This window comes from Aphelocoma coerulescens, chromosome 7 (genome assembly GCF_041296385.1).
Source record: "Aphelocoma coerulescens isolate FSJ_1873_10779 chromosome 7, UR_Acoe_1.0, whole genome shotgun sequence".
In the NCBI taxonomy this organism is placed as follows: domain Eukaryota; kingdom Metazoa; phylum Chordata; class Aves; order Passeriformes; family Corvidae; genus Aphelocoma; species Aphelocoma coerulescens.
This window is the reverse complement of record NC_091021.1, coordinates 23,489,555-23,511,417: the sequence shown is the minus strand read 5'-3', so window position 1 is coordinate 23,511,417 and position 21,863 is coordinate 23,489,555. Positions and strand designations below refer to the sequence as shown.

Genomic DNA, 21,863 nt, shown 5'->3' with positions numbered 1-21,863 from the left:
CTGGAGCCAAGTGCACCCGTAAAAGGAGAGAGGAAGAAGAGGCAAAATCCAGATTAAGAGCACATCTGGGGGACTGCATAATCAAAACTGAGACAGGCAGAAGATAATCTGCAGCTGGTTCAGTATGTATTCCACTTTCCTGCAAACTCCAGCTCTCCTACGCAGCCCCAGTTCCCACACAGCCAGCAGTGGGATGCCTGCAGTGCTGGATGGTGGAGTGTTTCAGGGAAGCCCTTGCACAGACCCAGTTGATGCAAGGAGACCAGTTAATGTAATCACTGCACCAGGTGCAAGAGGCCCTGCAGCAAAGCATTTGTGATCATGGAGTAACCACAAAGGGGTTAATCTGTAATAACCAGGACAAAATGCTAAGCGAAAACAAAGCAAGCGTTTCATGAAGACGCAGGAGACATGTTGCAGCATGAACTTCCCTGTCAGCACAGCAGCCAAAGGAATGCAGAAAAGCAGGAAGCTGTTAATGGGACCAAGAGGCTAGTGCTGAGCTGGGAGAACAGACCAGCAGAGACATGGCAAAGAGGAGAAGCAAATAAGTAGTCACTTCTGAAATTAAAAGCGCAAAGAGCTTGAGAAGAGCTGTGGACAGGCACACAAGCAAAACCTTTGGTTCTGGTAGTCCACACTTTGTCAGGCCCCTTAACACATACCCACATACTGGAGTGGCAAAGGTGCAGCTTGACTAGGATCAGAAAAGCAAGTTCCAGGGATGAGTTTTCTCAGGGGATCAGCTTGCGCAGAAGAGACATCAACAATCTGGTCCAGTAACACCAAATTTGACTCTTGCCTTTGTGAAAAATGCAGCTATAGAAGGTGAAGACAGAACTTACACAAGCTCCTTAGATGGCAAGATGAAGACATAAAACCCTACTGGTGTTTACTGGCTCAGCTCTCTGAGAGTTCTTCCCCTAGACAAAGCTGGGGACTGAGCTCACTCCCACTTAAGGTCTGAGATCCCCAAAGGAACAGTGAGCAGCAGCCATATGCTGATTGAGGAAGAGGGGAGAAAGTGGGATGCATTGTGACATCTGCCTCCAGACAGTATAGATCTTGTCAATCAAGTCTACAGAAGGCTAGATAAAAATATCAGCCACTGTGGGTCTTCAGATTCAACTGCCTCTGGAAGTGACAGGAGAACACCCAATAGTACAGTGACCCCAAGAAAGAGTGGCCTTCAGACACAGGATGGAAATTGAAATTCCCGCTCTCCTAAGGCTATCAGGATGGCACAGATGGGTTTGAGCAGGAAGGGAAACTTGATTGCACCTGTTCAGGGAAGCAGCAGGATGCAGTGGGACCAAGTCCCTGCTGTTTTCTTGATGACAGAAACTGAAGCCACAGGCACCAACTTTGGGCATGTGGAAAGTTGGAATGTCGTAGAGACTGCTGTGAAGAGCTCCCATTTTCTATATCCAAAGAAAACAGGCATCAGGTCACTGAATGTCAAATACATGTCTTTATAAAAATCAAGATCACATTGACATAAAATACAGGTTTGTCACTAAGGATCGAACAGTCAGAAAACTTGCCCTGAAGCTGTGGACTAAACATTTGCAGGAAGACAGAGATGCTGTTCTGGGAAAAGCTACCATCAGTAAAGGTCCCTGCTTGGAGTATCAGATCCCACCTGTCAGCACCTCAGTGTAAGAGGTCCATTTTACCCACTCCCACAGGGAGCTTCAACTGCATCAAAACACCACACACAAGTACCTACCTTTGCTCTTCACTGGGCAGGGGCAGAGGCTCTATGACATAGCAAGCCCTGGCCGGGCAGCAGCATTTTTTGAGCTGCGTTTAACTCTGTGCAGGAGAGGTTGAGACAAGGTAAAGCCTCGTACAGGGAAGAAGCTAGAGGCAGGCACTCCCACCTCCACAGCCACACCAACAACAGCTCCTGAGAGAGGCAAGCCTCTGAGGGCCTGTGCAGCCAGTAAGCAACGTGCTGGGGCTGGAAGGCCACAGGATGGCCACCTGAGGACAACTGTCAAAGGAGAACACCACAACCAGTACCTGGTGTCAGTCTAATCCTGTTTAAACCTTGTTCCTTTGTTGCTGTTTGGAAGCCAGGCAGGTGGAGAAGATTAGCGTAGCAGCCCATTGGCACCCGCTCTGAACAGGAAGGGGAGAATGGCCTGAACCCAGTGAGATGCTAGGGAACCCTTGAGGCAGCAGCAAAGCTAGTATGGAAGACCTTAGACATGACAGCACTGCAAAAGAATGAAACAAGGAAAACATGACAATTTAATAAATATAAGCTTTTATTACAATAGAAAATAGTAGAACTCATGTTAAAATAGACTCTTGCTTTTGGACTGCTCAGAAAAGGCCTAAGCCTCACTTATGCCTCCTGGTGCCCATCAAGGTCCTGACCCCTAAGCAATGAGCAATACATTTCTGTGCTGAGAACCTCGAGGCTCCTTCCTCCCCAGTGACAGTGAAAGACTACAGCAGCAGACTGAGCCATGCCCCACCAGGCGGACAGGTAAGAGCTCTCTGTGGGGTTGTGTACAACGTGCTTCATCCCCTTGTGCAATCAGACTCCTGTTTGAAGCAGGCAGCTTTAGGGAAACCATGCACAAGAAGGAGGGAGACGAAAAAAAAATCACCAGCATTTAATGATAGCTGTCCTGAGACAGGTAAGAAGGCAGCAAATGCCATCTGCCAGAAAGACCAGAGTACCTGACTGCCTTTGGGTAGCTTTATGCACTATTACAAGGAATACTATCCACCTTCTCCTTCCATGGCCCATCCAGTGCAAGTGAATGACTGTGCAGTCTGAACCATCATGTGCTCCCCTCTTACTCACCACAAAGGGCCAGGGGCAAGAGTAGAGTGGAAAGCAGAGGCCACAGGACAGCAAGGCCAGATGGGAGTGGGAGACACTTGTGCACCATTGCTGGCACAGCAGCACTCTTGACTCCAAGTCCCGCCTGCTCCAGGCACCAGGCTCACTCCAGTGCCTCATACACAGCCTTCCGCAGCTCGATTGAGAACATCTCCTCCCATGGCCTGCGGATCCACTCCACCAGCTCTGCCAGGAGCTCAGGGCACTCTGTGCGGATGTGCCAAGTGGTCTCCACCTTCAGTACCTGGCAGGGAGGAAAAGGAGGGAGGCGAATGAGCAGACTGGCCTGACAGGCACCGATCAGCCCTGAGCTACTATCCCCCAGCACAGCTGGCCAGCTCCTCCTAATTCCTCTGTGCCCTCCTCCTCCCTCTCTGCTGCCAGCAGTGGAGTGTCCCTTGCATGACTTTCTGCTGTGCTCCCCTGGCTCTGTGGTATAAGGCCCTAGGTTAGGATGGCAGATGACAGCCCCAAGAGACACTCTTGCAGGAACAGGATCTGAGCACAATCAGCCCCCAGCATCTTGACCCCATGACCACCTCCTGGTTACCTCATCATAAAGCATCAGCTTGATGTCACAAGGACAGAGGCGATAGGTTATGACGTTGCTGATACTGGTGATTGGCTGCTTCTCCTTCAACTGGATGTTGCTCCTAGGAGGCATTTCTGCCTCATGGTCTTCATCCAAGGAGGGCTGCACCTGCCACTGGTGATTCTCCTCCAGCAGAAATAGCATGCTTCTGGTACTCAGCAGGGTCACAGGGAAAACAGATGCCCCTAAAAGGACATGAGGGAATAAGAAAGGCTTTGCTGAGAGCCTGAGTCACCACAGAACCAGCACTGTTCTCCATTCCTCCCCTAGGGAAATCCTTTATAGCAGCAGTAACTTGGGTGAACAACCTTATCCAGCTTCCTGACTGAAGAGGGGACCAGGGTAGTGAAACGTGGCTGGGCTTGACCAGCTTATTCAAGCTTGCTGCAGGAGCATGCATATGAAAGACCACTGCTCAGCAAGCCTTGTCCAGCCCATGCCCTCAAAGTAAGGCAGGAAAAGTCACTTGAGTCCTTTGATCTCTTAAACAACATTTTACTACCCCTTAGTTAAAACTGGGCAGCTGCAGCTCAAAGGCTGCCTTTTTTGGCCTGAATTCATCTGGCTGCAAATATCTGATGGGTGGAACAGAGAGCACACACAAAGTTTAATACCAAGTTGGGATGTGTCATAAGTATGACAGGAAGGAAAATAGTTTTGATAAACTTTAGGGAACATAAATATAATCCAGCTATTTCAGTGGATGCAAATTAAAAGCATTACAATTTGGGAATAAGTTAGATGCACAGTAATAGGGAACCATTAGCAAAACTGGCTGAGGTCACAGGGGATCACAAGCTGATGCAGCAATATGTTGCTTCTCTCATCACATCTCGCTCTTGGGAATTAGTAGGACTATCAGAAATGGGATGTTTAATTAATCCTGTCTACTTGGTAATGACATCTCAGCTGGAACTGTGTCCAGTTTTGGGCACCATACTCTAAAAGAGGAGAAAACTGTAGAGTAAGAAAAACACACTCTAAATCCTCCCTCCCACACACTATTTGTTCAGCTTGAGCAGACCAATCAATGTACTTCCCACAGATTCCTTCTGATCCTCACTCTCTCATACCTCCCCAATGGCCAATGATGACCAGGGGTGCAAAAGCTGTAACAAATTGGTCAGAATGTGATTAAGAGCTAGGTTGCTTTTTTCAGTGTCCCAAGCTAAGACAACACTGGAATTGTTCACTGAAGACTCAAATCCCAAGTTTAACACATTTGTCTCTCAGCAAGGCCTGGAACAGAACTCGATGGGCTCCAGCAGGCTGCTCCTGTCCTATCATCTCAGCTTCTGGACACCTACTTCTGTTTTCCCAAAGGAAGGAGTCTTTCAGCAACTCACACAAACCAGCTGTTTTTATGACCCTTCATCTTTCCCTCAGATCAGGGCAATGATCCAGCCCTCAGATAATCCCTAGCTTCTCGAGTTGTCACCAAAACTGGTGTGCAAGACCAACTGCTCCCTAGAGTCTGGGACTGGGAGATTCGCTGGATGTACAGAAGTATGCTGCTATCCTACACAACCCAACACTAGAAAAGAGCCCTCACCCATGCCCCACTCCATTCCACTGCTGGATGAAGGGTGCAGCTCTTTTCCCACAGACTGTACACTAAAATCACAAGCATGTAAGCAGACAGCACAACGTGTGGGACACCTTGTTACTGAGATCTCCTGTACCTTGGATCAGGTAGGCCAGCAGGTAGAAGAAACAAGTTTCATCTGCAGCTGCAGAATCTGTGGTCTTGGAGTCCAGCAGAGGCCTGGAGGAGATACAACAGTGGGCTGATAAGGAAGCACTCTGTTTCCAGTCTAAGTTTGCTGTGAACCAGCTACTGTTCCCAGTCCTCCTGGGGACAAGAAGGACCCATCTCTTCCACATAATGCAAAGTCCTCCCTCTCCTGGTCCTCTGACTACCACCTTGCCAGCCAGGAGCCAAATGCTTCTTGCAAGTAAGAAGGCTGCCCTGTGCCTCCTATTTTTTCTCCCTCCATTATATCCTGCTCAGGCTCCTCCAGAAGAGCTGAAGTTGCCCTGCCTGGCTCAGCCCTGCCTGACACCCCTCTGCCTGTTCACCCTATGTGCAGCAGGCACTTGAGACAGCTGCCTTAAACCTGTAACACAGGCCTGGTTGCCACTCCAGTAGTGCCTCCTTCTGTGCTACCCTGTTTCCAGCACCATGCTTTCCAGGGCCTGCTGGACAAGCAGATATCCCTTTCTATCTGAAATCCCAGCCTCTCACAGGCTCTTACCATAGCCAGTGTTGGGGATTCATTTCCACAGTGGGGATTTCCTTCACCTTACTCCTGTGCTTAGCAGGCAGCTCTTGCATGAGATCTAAAGAGGGGAGAAGGCAGGTAGGTGTCTTTTATTGCAAACCCAAGGGCAGTACATAACAGTTCAGGACACTTCTCTACTGTTCAGAGAGGTGCTGCAAGTTATGATGCCAGTGGGATTCTCCCCCAGCTTTTTTTCTGAGTTCCTATGTCCATACACACAAGTACAGAGCCTCAGTGATTTAGGCTGAGGCTTTACAGTACCTGAACAGTCAGGCAGCTGCTCCCCAGCTAGCTGGAGGAACACGTGCCACAGTGGCCAGTAAAGCCATGGCATGGAGTGCTGGGCAGAGAGCAACTGCTCACTCTTGCTCCCTCTACAAGGAACTCTTAGTGACGGTCCAGTAAGACCAAGGAAAGGGTGGTGTTTTTCCACACAATTTCCAACATATATCCAACAATAGCTGTCCTGATAGTTCCCCAAGAACAAATCTTTCAAATCCTATTCCCCACACCCCCTAGAGCTCTACTCTTACCTGTCAGGGTCTGCAGGAATTGGTCACAGCAGCTTTGGTTCCGGATCAGCAGATTGTAGGAGGCTTTTGGGTTCTCAAACTCCATTCGCAAGGTCTGGTGGCAGAGTCCCACTTCCAGATGAGAAATATCAGACAGGTAGTGAGAGTCATTCTTCTTCAGCCAGTCTGCAGGTTGTCCCCTAATCACAGAGCACAGCCCTCAGCTGCAGCAGGCTGCCCCATCTCCTCTCTCATGTCAGACTGCAGCAGGGGGTTTGCCAGAAGAGCCTGTGCATGTCACCACACCTCCAGGGTAAGGGCAGCAAGGCTAGCACAGGCTGGCACAACCCAGCACTCACAGACTTGCTGCAGGGTCCTCACCTGATAGCTCCAGTGACTTCTAGCACATAAATCTTGAGATTAGAAGCAACCAGGATTGAGAGGAACTCTCCTTGCCGGCCAAACTTCACCATGACCACCTAGAGCACACAGAGGGTGGGTCACAGCCTTGGCCTGCCCCTTGACAGCTCATCCACAGAAAGGACTGACTCAAAGACACTTCAGCTCCCTTCACATCCCACAGTCTCTGGGATGCCACCTCAGTGCAGAACTTGCAGGGTGGCAAGAGGGACAGCCGAAGAGTTGTAGGGGTGGTGCTGTGGGAGCTCACCTTGAGGAAACACTGGAACTCCTCAGCATTCTCCTCAAAAACCTCCATGTCCAGGTACAGCTTCAGGCGATGATCCACTGACCGGAAGTCCCTCACGTTCAGGACGCTGTTTACAGCTGAGGAGAGCAAAGGGCAGCAATGACACTCTGTCCACTGACCAGGGGCTGCCCAAGCATGCAGATGGGCACCAGGGCAGCAGTGTCACCTTGTCTGCACACCTGCTTCCATCAAGTCTCTCGTCAAGACAACAGGCCAAACACAGGGCTTTACATGCCACAGGTCTCCATGTGAAGATACAAGGGGACTTTATTGCTCCAACACTTGATTTTTTTTCAGATAGACAAAGCTTTGGTCTAAGCCAGCTTCAAACTGTGCTTGGCTGTTTAGTCACAGAAGGACACTGCTTTGCTGCTGGATTTGGCAGGAGGGCAATTCTTTATCACAAAGCCAGAAAGATATTTCTCATTTCAGCTGGTGTCAGCTCAGGTCAACTTTTTAACTCTGACTTTGATCATGGCAAGGTTAAAGGGGCCTGAGGAAGACACCAATAAAACTGCTAAAGAATATAATTAGGTTTGTCATGAAATTGTATAACCAAATAATTTATACAACAGCCACAATACTGCCCAAGAGTTAACACTTCCCAGCAGAGCCTGTTCTCCACCACAAATACTACACTAATAACTGATCCTCAGCAGGAACTTTCCCCAGGCTTGGTTTTAAACTGGGACCTTGCAATTTGACCCCAAAAGAGAGACTGCTTTATTTCTCATACTTCAACTGGACAAGACTGAACATAGCAATCTTAAAACCATGGTTCTACACTGACTCCTCTTCTGAGGCACAGTAGTCTTGAAGGACCTCTACAGATCAAGAAATCAACAGGTTTGCAGATCAGAACTAGACTTAGCTGCAGTAGAGTCACTTGCTGGGCTAGACCAGATAACCTCCACAGCTCCTTTCCAACTTGTTATTCTGTAAATTGCAAGCTGATGCCCAGGCAAAGGCAGCCTGCTACATCAGAAATCCAAGGTCCTTCAGAAAAATCATTTATCGACCTCCTGTCTTGCATGACAGCCCTCACACAGCCAGCATGCAATCTCTTTGACAGGCTTTGTCATCTGAAGCTCACAAAAAAAAGTGAGGAAAGCACAAGCAACTGTAGATCCACAAACCAGAGCCTCCTACTAGCACACCAGCCTCACACTGCACTTAAGCCAAAGAATAAATAGAGAGAAATTGTGCATACTATTCTCCAAAGGTAATGCTCCAGCTGGCAACTCATGGATGCCACAGGAACCCAGCGTGTCCATAACTGAGCAATGCAGCTTCCAGAACAAGACCCTATTACTCAGAGCCTAAGCAATAATAGGTATTAGGAGCTGACTCACTTCTCCTACCTTCAGGCATTAGGATTTAACAGAGAGGGCAATGAAAAACTCTGCTCATAAGAACCATATGTTTATGGCTGCTTGTACTTGATGTCCCCCTTCCCCATTAAGGAGGAGGTAGTGTACCCTGCAAGCACCAGTGATAAAACCAACAACAAGCTGTCAACACGGCTAAACCCTACACAGTTTCCTCATACTCACAGGGACTGAGATTCCACGTTTCCTCGGACTCAGAGTTCAAAGAGAGCAGGGAAGGAGTGGGTCCCCGAGAAACACTGTAATGGTAGCTTCCCATCAGGCTGCCCCCGTTGGTGTCCGTGTGACTGAGGGACAAGTACTGGCTCTTCACACCCTGCTCCTTCCCACAGCTGCCATCTGATCCATGGGAGGTGGGATGAAGAGTGTCCTCAGGCTCGATGCCCAGCTCCGGAGTCCTGGTGCTGTTGCTGGTGTCCATCTCCGTGCTGTCCTCCCCGCCGATGTAGAACTTCCCGCTCTCGCTGGCCAGGACAGATGCTTCCTCTGGACCCTCCAGCTGGCTGCCTCCCTCTAGCACAGAGTCTGACAGGTCCTCACTCGTGCTGTCGGCACCAGGCGGCAGAGGCGTGCTGGAGCACTCCTCTGAAGGCAGAATGACCACATGGTCACTGGAACAACTGGGACAGGCTATGGGCTCACCAGCTGCTGCAGGACCTGTGAAAGATTTTGTCAGGTATAAAGAAAAGCCAGAACAGCAAGATTTTACTTCTTCCTGTCTCTTCTGCAAACCACAAACCCTCCCTTTTCAAGGTAGAAAATAGTTACAGACTGACTTGAGCAGCTTGTTGAGCAACTTTGTCCAGAATCATATCCTACATACCTCCCCTCACAAATCAATGGGAAATTCTGCCACATGAAATAGCTCTGCTCAGATTTAGGGTGCCCCGTGTGTGCTGTGGTTGCAACTGAAACTATATCAAGGCTTTGGCTCATGACTCCTGCACTTCACATTTGCAAGTGCTAACATCACCTCTGAAGCCCAAGCTCATGACCAGTCAATCCAATCTTCCTTAGCCACCTCCATCCCCAGTGTGCTGTGTCCCTTCCCCAGCTGTCCTCATCCCTTCTGACCCTGATTCCTGTTGCTCCTTTCACCCACACCAGGACAGACTCCCAGCTGGATCATGGGACTCCCACCACTCTGGCAGAGAGAAGAAAGTGTCCTGGGGTGGAGAAAAGTGCTGCAGCCAGGACAGCACTTCTGTGTTCACTGCAGTACTTCCAGGACACTTTGTCAAACGCCATCTTCTGAGCTAAGGCACTCCCCACTTTGAATATAAACTGAGCTTCGAAAAACAGCAATCAGAAGATGCCTTTTCAGCATGAGCCACATCTCAGCCAAAATACCACATCTAGTTTTAGACACCCAAGGAAAAATGTGGACAAATGGGAAAGAGTACAAAGAACAGCAAGAAACTGAATGTATGAGATATGACTGACAAGTAAATTATCTAGAGAGTTAAGCTTATTTAGTCTAGAGGACAGAAGCCAGGAAAAGTTGCCGAGGGAGAACAATGGCCCTCAAGTACAAAGAAAGGAATAAACTGCTCCCCCAGAGTGGCAGCAAGAGTGGGCTTAAGATCACAGACAGGGAAACTTTGGTTAGGGTTCTGGTTGTTTTTCTGATGTCCAACAGCCAAAGTTTTACCTGAAATACTGATGCAGATTCCCTGGAAGCTTCCGTTAGCAAAAGTTTTTTAGAACAAATAAAGTCTCTGGGGCAGGACTACATGACTTTTAAGTCCTCTCCCAGACTTCAGTTTTCCAGCACCCCTATGTTCCCCCAGGCCACCCAGAAGAGGAGTGCTGTTTGCTTAATCTTAAACCAGTGGCTTATTCCTGCTAGCAAACAAGGCAGGCTCCTCCCAGTCCAAGCAGGCCAAGTGAGAGCTCATCCCACAACAGGTTTTAATTCCAGTACAGCCCATGCATCACCTTCTCCTATACATTCCATGCTCTGCACCCCAGCTGCCACTCTGGAAGTCTGTCTGAGCATTAGCAAACATGCTTCTCCTGGGCACTACAGCCTACCTTGATCTGAGGCAACTAGGGTCTCCAGGATTTTGGTGTCTCCAACCTCTGAAGGATAGGAACCTTGATGCCAGGGGGCCAGGGACTGTGAAAACTCCTGCTTGCATTTCAGGCACTGGAGCTTCATGTATCCCTTTTCTTGGTCCTGATTTCGTCGATTCTCCTCAACAGCTGGGGTCAACACTTCAAGGATACACTAAAAGTAGCAGCACAGGGAAAAAGATGCTATCAGGCAGCTATGATTGTCCTAATAAAATCAAGCTTCTGACACCAACAAGTCTTTTCACGTGCCTCACTACAGCATTTCAGAGCATAAGGGGTGCAGGAACATTTCCCAGCTGTGCAAAACTTGCCAAGAGCATGGAGCTTCACTGCAGAAGACCAAGACAACCTGTTTTTGCAGGTCTGTGCCTGACAGCTACATACTGACAGGCTCTCTCCGGAACTCTGATCTCAATGGTCCCATCTATTTGTGCCTTTCCTCTAACAACTTGTTCAAATGTACTTAAATAGTATATTGAGAAAAAATTTTTGATTAGAGACCAGAGTCCCTACAGCAGCTGTGTGGACACAGCACTGACACTCACTGTCCAGAGGGCCGAGCACAGGCCAGCACATCACTCAGTACCCACAAAACGCTACATTGCACATGCACAACAAGTAATTATCACTAGCTTGACTGTAAACTTTTCACCCCAGGAGGAAGAAAACTGCAAGACTCTCTTCTTGAGAGCACCCTTTATGCCACAGGAGCTCCACTGCCCATGGCCACACTCACAGGGCCTTCCACAGGTCATCTGTGCAGAAGAAGAAATCCCGACAAGCCAGACATGGGCCACAGGTGCTCCTGTGCTCTGAGAACAGCAGCCCTATGCTGGCTGGAAGAATTCAGTGCCTTGCAGTAACACCGCCCCCTCCCCAAGCCTCCCCCACCTGCAGACACTGCTCTGGGCAGTCGTCAAGCACCACGTATTTGCGCTTCTGCCGGTCCTTGCGAATGTAGCTGAAGTGCAATGTGAGGACAGGAAAAACTCGCTCCAGGTCCTGCAGGAGACAGAAAACACCTGTTCTAGCATGAGGGAGAAGCTTTCACAGACTACATTTGTTTGCAAACAGCTGAAACGTGGCCATACAAGCACTTAATTTTGGGTGTCCTAAGCAGCCCTCCACAGCTGATAGCATTTGGGCAGAAATAAATAAACAAATATAAAGCTAATGAGTGCTGACAACACTCGCGTTGAGTGCTCAAAAAATTGCACAAGTGCTTGAAATTTACAACAGTAACTTTCAAGGCCTAAAACAAAGCATTTCAAACAAAAGAACTTTTCATTAAGGTATTTCAGAAGAATATCAAGCCACAAACGTTCAGAAAGGCACAAGGACAGCGTTTAAAAATTAGTTGGAGTTGTTACAGAAAACAGTATTAGAGAAACCTGTGAACATGTCTGTATACAGACTGAATGTTAAAATCCTACCACAAGGAAAAAGAGATTTCCAAACTCCCTTTCTGAAGAACCACAAAAGCCAAATAGGGCTGGTAATGCTAAAGCATGCACCTAGAGCAGATGGCTCTTAAGGCTCTTAAGCGGATGGCTCTTAAAGCTGCCAGGAGCGTTTTAAACATCACACTGGGCTCCGTGGTGCTCTAGAAACAATGCAATCCACAGTCCTCCAAGGCCAGGGTGATATCCCAGCAAGGAACGGATGGCAGGGAGGTCTCCACCTCATTTAAGTTCCTCTTGAGAAGTCTCTCACTCCTCCACATTGGAACAAGTCCAGCCATTGTCTTTTAATTCCAGTTTTGGAATAGATTTGATGCTGACTTCTGCTGCATTACTGCAGGTAGTCTAAGCAATACAGATGCCATTAGAGACAAATGCATTGGCTGGAAGAGATGCTGGAATCAAGCAGGCTTTGCAGGAGCTAGAAAAAGATCTGCAAGATTCTTAACAGGAACCCAAATCCAGAATGCTGGCACATACAGGGAGTAAGACGACAAAGGCTCACAGAAAAGTGTAACTCACCATCCTCTTCCAGGTCAACTCAGAGGTCTCCAGATTCTGCAGGCATTTCAACTCCAGCTTGTGGAGGACTCTGGCAGCCTTCAGTTCCACCTCAATCACATGCTTAGCTGTGACTCGCAGGAAGATCCAGTCTGGCTCTGGGTCCCCTTCACCTTCTATTTGGCTCACCAGCACTGGCTGGCACAGGTCCACTGCCAAAGAAGACACAGTGCAGGTCAATACATGCAGCAGGCCTTCAGTCCTGCTGGACCCAGGTCCTTACAATTCCCACAATACTGGGCATCATGATACAGCTTCACAGATAAATCACATTTCAGTCATCTATTCTGTTGTCACCCAAGCCGTCAAATATAGCAGTGAAAGGACCTGTTTACCTTCTGCCATCTCCTCTTCTTCCTCTCCAACCATTAGCTCATCTGCCTCCTCTTCTCCTCTCTGTTCTCCTTCCACAGGCTCAGCCAGCTGTACTTCAGGCTCTTCCTCCTTTGCGGTGTCATCCAAAGGAGGAGAGGATCTTTCCTGGGATACTTGGGGCTTTCCCTGCTCCGGGTCAGAGCTCTCACTCTGCAAGTCCATTGCAGCAGGTCTGCCTGCGATCTCATCTGCAGAACGACTGCGGGACACGACGGGTACTTGGTCATGCTCCTCCAGGTGTCTCTTGTACTGCAGCCAGTCAGCACCAAAGCGATCTCTGAAGCTGGCCAAGCACTTCATCTCCTTCTGATGCTCTAGGATCAGACCTGCAGAGAGAAAACTTGGAAAGTATGAAAGTAGTCACCAGGCCAGAGCACTCCTCCTACTTGGGTGCTTTAGCTGCTATGTTATTAAGGAAGATGACAAGCCTCACCAGCAGAGAGGGGTAATGCCTGGGGCTCGTGTTCTGTGTCACTCGGCTCCGAAATACTTGCTCTGCGCACTTTGATTTTTCCCTGGAAAAAGACAGGATAAAAGTAGTTGTGAGGAACTAGAACAATGGAAACAGTACCTGATGAGAGGCTCTGCCAAGCTGAAGGGTTTATAGCTGTTACATTGTAGAGACACACCATAAAACACTTGTCAGGGTATATCAAGATTGATATTAAACCCAGCCAGTGGTCAGTACCAGACCACATGTCACTGCACAAGGCTTTCACATTGAGGCATCCCCTTCACCCAACATGCCAGCTACATGGCTAAGAAGCTCTGCCAGTCCCAGACCTTGCTTTTCTTCCGAGGGAGCCTGACGGCCACATTCTCTGCTGGCGACTGATTGTCGCTGAAGTCTGCAGCACAGGAGCTCTCCAGAGCACTGCGGTCCAGTGCAGTTTTCTCTGAGGTAGAAGTGTGGATGGACTGGGACACACTTTGCACAAGTCTTGGAAGGTGCTAAAGTAAGAAGAGAGTATTGACAGCTGAGTGCCATGGGCAGACAAGGTAACCAAGCCACACCTCAGGCTGACAGCTTTCCTGCTCCTCATCCCAGACTTTCACCATCTCAGTCAAAGCACTGACAACAGATCCTGCCTGGTTGATTGGATTGTTTATCACAACCACTCTGATTTAACTCAATCTCTGCCTTTCTTAAAAATAGCAGATGGGAAACTGATAACTGTTTTGCTGACATGTAGTTCAAGTGTCAAGTACCATACAGTATCTGAAGAGGAAACAGGCAAGGCTCCAAGTTCTGCAAGGCTACATAAGCCAAAATAAGTTACACTGGCCAGTTCCAACAATTATTAGGAATCAGCATGAACTGAGACAAAATGATCTGTGTCGAAGTCAAGGTAGCCCATAAAGATTTAATAGGACACATGCCAATCCTGTCAGAGTTCCCAGTTCCAAAGCCAGTAAGATCAGTTTTTAACAGTTATACTTACCATTAGGTCTGAGGAAGAGAGTGGCTCCCCATTCAAGAAGAACTGTAATTAGAGACCCATTTGCAGTCAGATTCCATTTGGCTGGCACATACTCAGGACAACTTCTGCTGACTCCTATTCCCCTTCAGGCCACCCTACGGTTGGGATCCCTGGCAAAAAACTGCAAAGAAACAACCCTGTTCCTGCCTATCCACCACTCCTTTAGTTGTAGCTGCCTGACCTAATAGCATACAAGGCCAGAAGGGACCTCTGTGGTTTTCCTGTTTACAGACTTTATGACTTCCAGAAACATATCCAAGACAGTTTGTGGGAGAGGTACAATAGATTATTCTACAACAACTCAAATTGTTTTGAAAGGTACTCACTTTCACCTAAAAGCCTGTATCCTACTTCTAGCCTGAATCCATGTAACTTCCAGTAACTTGAGCTCAGTGAAAGCTTTTTCCAAGATGCAGTTTGAAGACAATTAATCCAGCCATTTGCCATTAATGAGAAGGGCAGACCAGCTTTGGAACACCTTTGACCCTTAGCAAGTAAGTTCATTTTGCTAAATTGCCAGAACACTGGTTTTGCTGGCTTCTTTGTTTGAAATCAGATTACCAAGAACTGACCTAAGCACTGGAGTGCAAGGGAGAGTGATGACACCTAGATGAGAGCAGTGATGGGGACAAAGAGGTGACCATGGCTGCTGAAGTAGTACATACTTAGGTAAGGTGCACCAAGACTGTGAGTTCCTTCTTTGTGCAGTCTAGCTACATTGTTCCTATCTAGCAGGAACAGAGTAAAGTTCCATCAGTGAGCAAAACTGAAGAAGTAGACAGTGAAGACATATTAAGATCTGAGGTGCTGCAAACCTGAGAACAGTATTCAACTGTCCTGGCCAGCACACCACATAAAAATTTAAGGTTAAACTACTCTGCCACAGGGGAAAAAAAAACCAAACAAACCAGCAACCACAAAACAATCACTGCTGTTACACTACGGGAATAAACCTGCAAGTTTCTTTTCCCTCATTTGCCCCTGAGTGTTAGAACACCCTGTGCCTTCAACAGCAGGGGCAGAAGGCATGTAGCTAATACTCACATTGGAGAAGGCTGCCCTGGGAGACACATGGACAAGGGCTGCAGATCGGTGGTTTTGATGGAACCATATCGGGTTTCCCTCCAAATGCAGCTGGGTGAAGGAAACAGACAAGTTGTTACTAGAAGAAATATTCTATACCCCAATAGGCTCCAGTCTCTCTCTCTGCTTCAAGAAATATCCTTACAGTTATCAAGCCAGGAGAGGACTAGGCTTTTAGAATGCTTCCTGAAATTAGTTTAGCAAATAGAGAAGATTAAAGTACCTCCTACTCATGCCCTAAATCTTTATGAGCTTTTTCAGTACTGACTCTGAGAAGTGTTGAAAGAACAGTCCTTTGCAGGCCCAGAGAAGCAGTAGATGCCCCATCCCTGGAGGTGTTCAAGGCCAGACTGGATGCAGCTTTGAGCAACCTGGTCTAGTGAGAGGTGTGTCCCTGCCCATGGCAGGGGGTTTGATCTTCAAGGTCCCTACCAACTCAATTACAGAATTAAGGTGGCAACTAGATCTTTAAGGTCCCTACCAACTGAAACCACTCTCTATGATCTTCTTTCACAAGTACTATAATCACTGCTGTGCTCCTCCTTTAGACTTCTCTGAACACACAAATCCACAACAGGATTATGGGAGGATCTTCACTGAATTTGACTTAACTGAACTTGACTTGAGTGTTAAAATCAGAAAGGATGAGCAAGGAAATGGGGATGAATATATGAAGAAAGGTGAGCTTGAGCAAGGGTCAAAAATGAAGGCTGAAACACAGGTGTCTGTCTAAGGCTCCCCCATTAGTTTCCTGCAATAAAATTAAATGCTCAGGAGTTGAACTTATCTTTCAAAACCCTCTTGTTACCGCAAAGTCTCCATCTTGTACACCCTGTCCATGAAATCCCTAATCTATCAACCCATCAGGCTTTGTGCTTACTTTTTTTAAATAGTGCAGAGTGGACAATGGTGCCAACTGGGCATGTTCCAGCAGCAGGTTATAGGCCACATCCAGGTGCTGCAGATTCACAAGCTGTTCCACCCCTGTGAACAAAGCAAGAAGCCATCAGCATGCTAGAAGACATAACTTAGGAACCTCCCCCAAAACTGAACCCTAGTAAAAATAGTTGTGCCCAAGATTTCAAGTTCTGTTCGTTCTCAAGGACAACAGGAAGGCTTCAAACTCAGAAATGCTCCTCCCTTGTGGGCTCACCATTAATGCTGTCGAGCTCATTGTTGCGCAGGATCAGAGTCACCAGCTTGGATCGGCTGAAGATGCCAAGGTTTGGCACCTTGGACAGGAAGTTATATGCCAGATTGAGGTACTCTAGTTCTGTAAGGGTCTGTTCAGAGAGAAGAGCAGCATTGGATCAGTTGGGACCTTAGCTCAAAGCCTGGCCCTGAACTCAAGACAGGGCACTAGCTTCTACCATTTTATTGATCCTAACAAGGTCAACCAACAAGTGAGTTTCTTAAGACTGTTTCTGTAGAAAGAGTTCAATGTTCACATTGGGAGTAGTTTGTTTAGGGGCGCTCAGCATCATCTAACTGCTTTACAGAATTTCCCAGGAGCACCTTTCTCTTTCCTCGCCAACTTCAATGGAGCATAGGAAAAGACTGGACATCCTGCCTCAGCAAAAGGAGTGAACTATCAAAAGAAACTCTTCCTTACCTTTGTAAAGATGATGGTGACTGACACCTTGTGAGCCCCACCAACTCCATGAAAAGCTGTTTCATACCTTTGCTTCAAAGAAGCAGATCTAGCCCAGCAGAGCATGGATTTCACTGTCGTTCCCCAGAAACATGTGCCATTGTGATGGACTACCCTTTTTCTAGAGCAACTGACTGGTTTCTGAGAGCAGGAAGTAAATGCTACTGGCAGTTTGAACAAATTGAACAGTAAGTTCCTGCAGCCCCATGCCTGGCTACATAATTATCACCTGCTGCACAGGTTACAGCAAAGTCTTGGCCACAATGGAGTGCCCTCTCTGTGAGGGGCTGTACACACAGAGTACCCTGTCTGTACCAGGGCATTTACCACTCAGCCAGGCTGGACTGCCAAGTGATAACTACAGCTAACTCTCTGTCTTAGAGCAGGTGAGGAATACTGCCTTCTCTGCCTCAGTGCCACTTGGACTGCACATACAGGACAATGGTTTTCAGGCTGCAAGCACTAGCTCTAAGCCACACCACCCTTTGTGATTTCTTCTATTATATCTCACCTAGTAGGAACATGATGTCAATGATTACAGAATTTTAGCAGTATTCTCTGCATAGGAGGAAACTGGTGGTCAGCCCAAAATACTCACCGTTAAATAGTGCTCACAATCCTGGATCTTGTTGTGACTCAAATCCAAGACCCTCAGAGCATTCAATAATTGCTGAGGGACAAAAAGATACTAGATCAGATCCTACAACTGTCTCTGTTACAGCATGAAAAGCCTCTCCTGCTGGGAGAGACCACTAAAATTAGCATTGCCCACTTCCTCCCAACCAGACCTAGCAGCATCAGTAACAGAGGGCCTGGCTTTTGGCTGTGATCATCTCCTCTCTTCTCCTCAGCCAAGCAGGAAGGATGCCCCACTCACCAGTGAGTCATCCAAGGCAGTGATTGAGTTATAGCTGAAGTTCACAGTCTGCAGTTCCAACCATGGGAGAGCACAGCTCAGATCTCCACCACATGCTGAAATTATTTCCTAGGAAGAAGAGAGGAGCCATTCCTTGGTGAATACTAGCTGTTACAGTAAAAGCAGATGAACACAGCAGAACAGTTAGTCTAGAAGGTGGTTGACATAAAGACCTTGCCTTGCTTAGAGAGGCAGTGGCTTTTATGTCCCTAATTCAAGTATTTGGAGGTGGTGGGAATCCCATGGCCAGATATTTAGAAAGGAGATGCTTTTGTTTCCCACACTGAAGTGGCAATAGTTAACCTAATCTGTTAGATTTCTTAGGCTCAGAACACTGAGCACAAAGATTCATGCTAACAAAGTCATTTTCAGACCTCCCTCAAACAAAAGCAAGATACACACTTGTGTTCTGACAGACAAAAAAGCTCTCAAAGCACTCCCCACCATCAGCCCCTGTTCCCCAGCAGGCATCTGCTTCTGTGTCCCAGAGAGAAGCCCAGAGGCCCATGGCCAGCACAGCCCATGCTACTCAGCTCTCCATGGCTGGAGCTTGCCTTCATGTCTCAGAAATGTGCTGGGCAGCAGTGCAGGTAAGACACTGGGGCACAGCATTTCCTCTGACAATAAGATCTAATTTAAGGCTGCTGAGGTACAATGAAGTAAGTCTTGATCAGCTGCAGGCCTTGAATGAGGAAACAGCCAGATACACAGAGTTGTCAGGCCTAGCTGACACGACTGTTGTCTAGAGCCAGAAATTCTCAAGAAGCGTAAAAGAAGACTACAGAGCACCTGTGCATGCAAGCAGGGAATCCTTCCAACACTGCTTGAGACAGGAGTAGAACCCCAGAATGGGGAAGGGAGATGAAGCCATACACAACACGGATGAATAAAAGGGCTAACGCTCCTACATCTTCCTTGTGTGAAGAGCTGTAGGGTCAAGACAGCCTTTCTCTTGCAATTTACCCCATGAGCTGTGTAGAGACAACTCACCTCCAGTGTACTGATACATTTGCAACAGGTTAGAGATTCCAGCTGAGAATAGACAAATCGCAGTCCCCGGAGGCAGTGTGGAGGGACAGACCTTAACTGCAGCAGTGATGAGAAAGTAAGAACAACATACATCAAAATATTACAGTGGAGGAGCAGATCCAAGTTTCACCCCAAGCAAGTGTTGCAGGAGTTTAGTCTTAGCCTTCTAGGGAAGCCACGAAAGCCTACCCGGTTTTTAGGAGCAGAGGCATTCTGCAACCACAAAACTAGTTGAGAAAACCCAAACAGCAAGACTCAAAACCACTCTTGCCACCTATACTTACTTCCAGATGCCGGAGGGACTTGAAAGGGAAGATCTTCACAGCAGATTGCAAAACACAGTTTGGAACATGAACGAGCTAGAGAAATGAGAAAAAAAATCTCATGTCAAGCTTGATTTGTGCTTCATTACCACCTTCCTGATGCACCAACTGCAGCACCTTGAAAAGGTTCTCCCTCCAGCTCGGGTGATCCCTTATAAACTCTCTCCCAGTGCTGGTAGTGGCGTCTCCCCAGCTCCATAGTAAAATAGAGGGCAAAGAGAATAGCACGTTAGCAAGTGTGGTCTGCCAGCCCATGGAGCTCTTCTTCATCTCCCCTGCCCACATGACCACTTTCAGCACCACTGGGAGGTCTGACAGCTGGATTCCTCATCAGCCACAACTAGCAAATCTACTAAAGACAAAACTAACTGCTGGAGGTATGTTTATAAAGCAACTGAGTGGAAGTAGCACACTGGTGGGAAGTGTGCATGTGCATTTCACTACAAGAGGCCAAATAAGGCAAATCACAAGCAGATGGAGAACAGAGTTAGTGTTAGACTGAGGTGCCTGGCAAACCTCCTCTGTGTATTTTGTAGTACAGCCACAGGCCCTTTCACCACAGGGCAGTTAGGCTGTGTTCATGTACCATAAAGCAGCTTATTAAAACCACCTTCTTATTCTTTCTACGGACAGTGCATAAACAGTATTTCTGGCTGCTACTGAAAGTGAGTAATGAAGCAGTTACCACTTCCACTGCAGACCAGAGAGATCATTTCTGCCAGTTATATATACATTCACACAGAAGTGACTCATCAGGTGCAGAACAGACATCCCAAGACCTCATCACCACTACTGCTTCCACAGCTACAGCCCTGGCAGGAATGAATCACTTGCCCACTGCCTGCCAGCACTAATGCTGCACGTTGAACAAGAGCATTTGGAAGGGAAGCTTGCACTGGCAAGCTGTAATGGTCAGTTTTAGCAAAGTTTATTTCAGATGCCATTCTTGCTGTGTGTCTTGATCATCTCCTCTCCCTCCACTGTCTTAAAAATCTTAAAAAGCCAGGCTGATATAAGTTATTAGTTTGTCCGAGTAAACCAGTTACCAGACATCAATGGGCAGCTTCCCCTTCTTTACAAGCTTGCTGCAGAGAGAGCACATTTTCTAGTTAACAGGAGCACTCACCACAATACCCTCCTGATTGCAGGGTCACTCCCTGCCTCCTCCTGCCGGGAGACCCATGTTTCTCCACAGACTCTGGGCCCCACCCCAATCTCCCGACTCACTACACTGTTAGAAAGTCCTCCCAACAGCATTCTGATACCACTCCACTCTCACAGGGAAAACACGTCTTTAAAGCCATCAGAGATTTTAGTGCTCAGCCACAGTACCTTCTGAGCCTCGCTGTGGAACCTAAAACAGCTGCTAATTCCTCTTCCCCTTTCAGGCCCCTTTCACCTCTACTATCCTCTAAGCAGTGCCTCAGACCCCAGTAGGATCATTTGCAGCCTCGTAGCACATGCCACCTTTCAAAAAGCTGTCTGAAGAATTCCTTGGTTTGTAGTTTTATCTTTATTACAGCCTCTTTACTACAGCCTTTATTGTTAAAATTAATGAGGATACGTTACTAGAAATATCTCATGCTGTGAAACCGATCAACCAGAACCACTGCCCAGGCTGCTGAAATAAGCAGCAGCCCCAGAGTGTGTACAACATCTGACCCCTCTGCTCAAGTTCCCCGGCTCTGCTGCCTTGGGTAAATCAGTCATCACTCCGGGAGCACTCAGCTGTGCTCAGGTGGCAGACACTGCCTGAATTGGTCAAGCATTTCAGGAAATAATCATTTTCCTAACAATGATAATACCGTACCAAGGTCAGAACATAATTAACTCCTGCTGCCCCTGTTTTTAACTCCGACAAACTTTCCTCTGAGTTGCATGGCTGATCCTAGATAGGCAGCTATAGATTATCGTGCTGAACCACGACTCCACGCAAGAGCCCTGTGAGACCCATCTGACCCACGGAGCCTGCCCGTCAGACGGGGGCAATGGGCACTGGAGGAGGCTGCTCTGAAGCCGTGTCTGCCACCTGCACCGGCCGGCCCTGCAGCACCCCCGGCCCCGGTGGGTACAGACCTTCAGAGAGTGAGTCTTCTGCAGGACGTCGAAGAGGAACTGCGCCTGGAGGATGGCGGCTGTCTCGGCGGGGTGCGAGGGCAGCGCCACGAAGCCCCGGTTCTGGTTGCGGGAGCCCAGGTGCTGCTCGAAGACCTGCGTGAGGTGCTGCAGGGTGGACGTGAGCAGCGTCAGCGTGCTGGAGCCGTCCAGGACGAGGTCCCCTGCAGGAAAGGGGAAGGACGGGCCGGGCAGTGAGTGTCCACACACCGCGGACACTGACACGACCCGGCCCGGCCAGGCCCGCGGCGGCCGCCACTCACCGGCGTCCTGCAGCAGCCGCGCCAGGCCGTGCACCAGCGTCTCCGCCGCCGCCATCTGCAGCGGGGAGGCCGCGGCGATCCCGGCTCGGCCCGGCCCGGCCGGTCCCGCCGCCGCTCCGCCGCCCTTCCGCGTTACCACCGAGACGCGCCCTTCCGCCGCACCAGCGAGGCGGCCGCCGCTCACATC

General features: G+C 48.4%; 1 protein-coding gene across 4 annotated transcripts; it reads right to left on the bottom strand.

Annotated features, from left to right (window-relative positions):
- Positions 1-1,467: 1,467 nt before the first annotated feature.
- On the bottom strand, positions 1,468-21,849 carry STK11IP (serine/threonine kinase 11 interacting protein). Of its 4 annotated transcripts, XR_011151981.1 has the most exons (25): positions 21,677-21,795; positions 21,375-21,577; positions 19,260-19,334; positions 18,937-19,032; positions 17,908-18,015; positions 17,629-17,700; positions 16,533-16,662; positions 16,260-16,363; positions 15,341-15,430; positions 14,258-14,299; positions 13,599-13,766; positions 13,249-13,330; positions 12,776-13,141; positions 12,402-12,592; positions 11,311-11,421; positions 10,378-10,573; positions 8,509-9,000; positions 6,917-7,032; positions 6,628-6,725; positions 6,268-6,446; positions 5,708-5,792; positions 5,135-5,217; positions 3,411-3,637; positions 2,822-3,104; positions 1,468-2,222 (listed from the first exon to the last, which is right to left on the bottom strand). XR_011151981.1 is itself a non-coding variant. In XM_069020847.1 (24 exons), the coding sequence occupies exons 1-24, from the start codon at positions 21,729-21,731 to the stop codon at positions 2,964-2,966; spliced, it is 3,510 nt and encodes a 1,169-aa protein (XP_068876948.1). In that variant the 5' UTR covers positions 21,732-21,849; the 3' UTR covers positions 2,252-2,963. The 4 variants fall into 4 exon arrangements, 2 of the variants coding, with proteins under 2 accessions (XP_068876948.1, XP_068876947.1); XM_069020847.1 differs by lacking the exon at positions 1,468-2,222 and having other exon boundaries at positions 2,252-3,104; positions 21,677-21,849; XM_069020846.1 differs by lacking the exons at positions 1,468-2,222; positions 17,629-17,700 and having other exon boundaries at positions 2,252-3,104.
- Between the last annotated feature and the right edge of the window lie 14 nt (positions 21,850-21,863).

Bases quoted from the DNA above. Each gene is read 5' to 3' on its own strand.
- STK11IP (XM_069020847.1), bottom strand. From the start codon at position 21,731: ATGGCGGCGGCGGAGACGCTGGTGCACGGCCTGGCGCGGCTGCTGCAG. The intron at 21,578-21,676 runs GTGAGTGGCGGC...CCTTTCCTGCAG, and splicing joins GCGGCTGCTGCAGGACGCCG to GGGACCTCGTCCTGGACGGC. The intron at 13,331-13,598 runs GTCTGGGACTGG...GTCTTTTTCCAG, and splicing joins TCCCTCGGAAGAAAAGCAAG to GGAAAAATCAAAGTGCGCAG.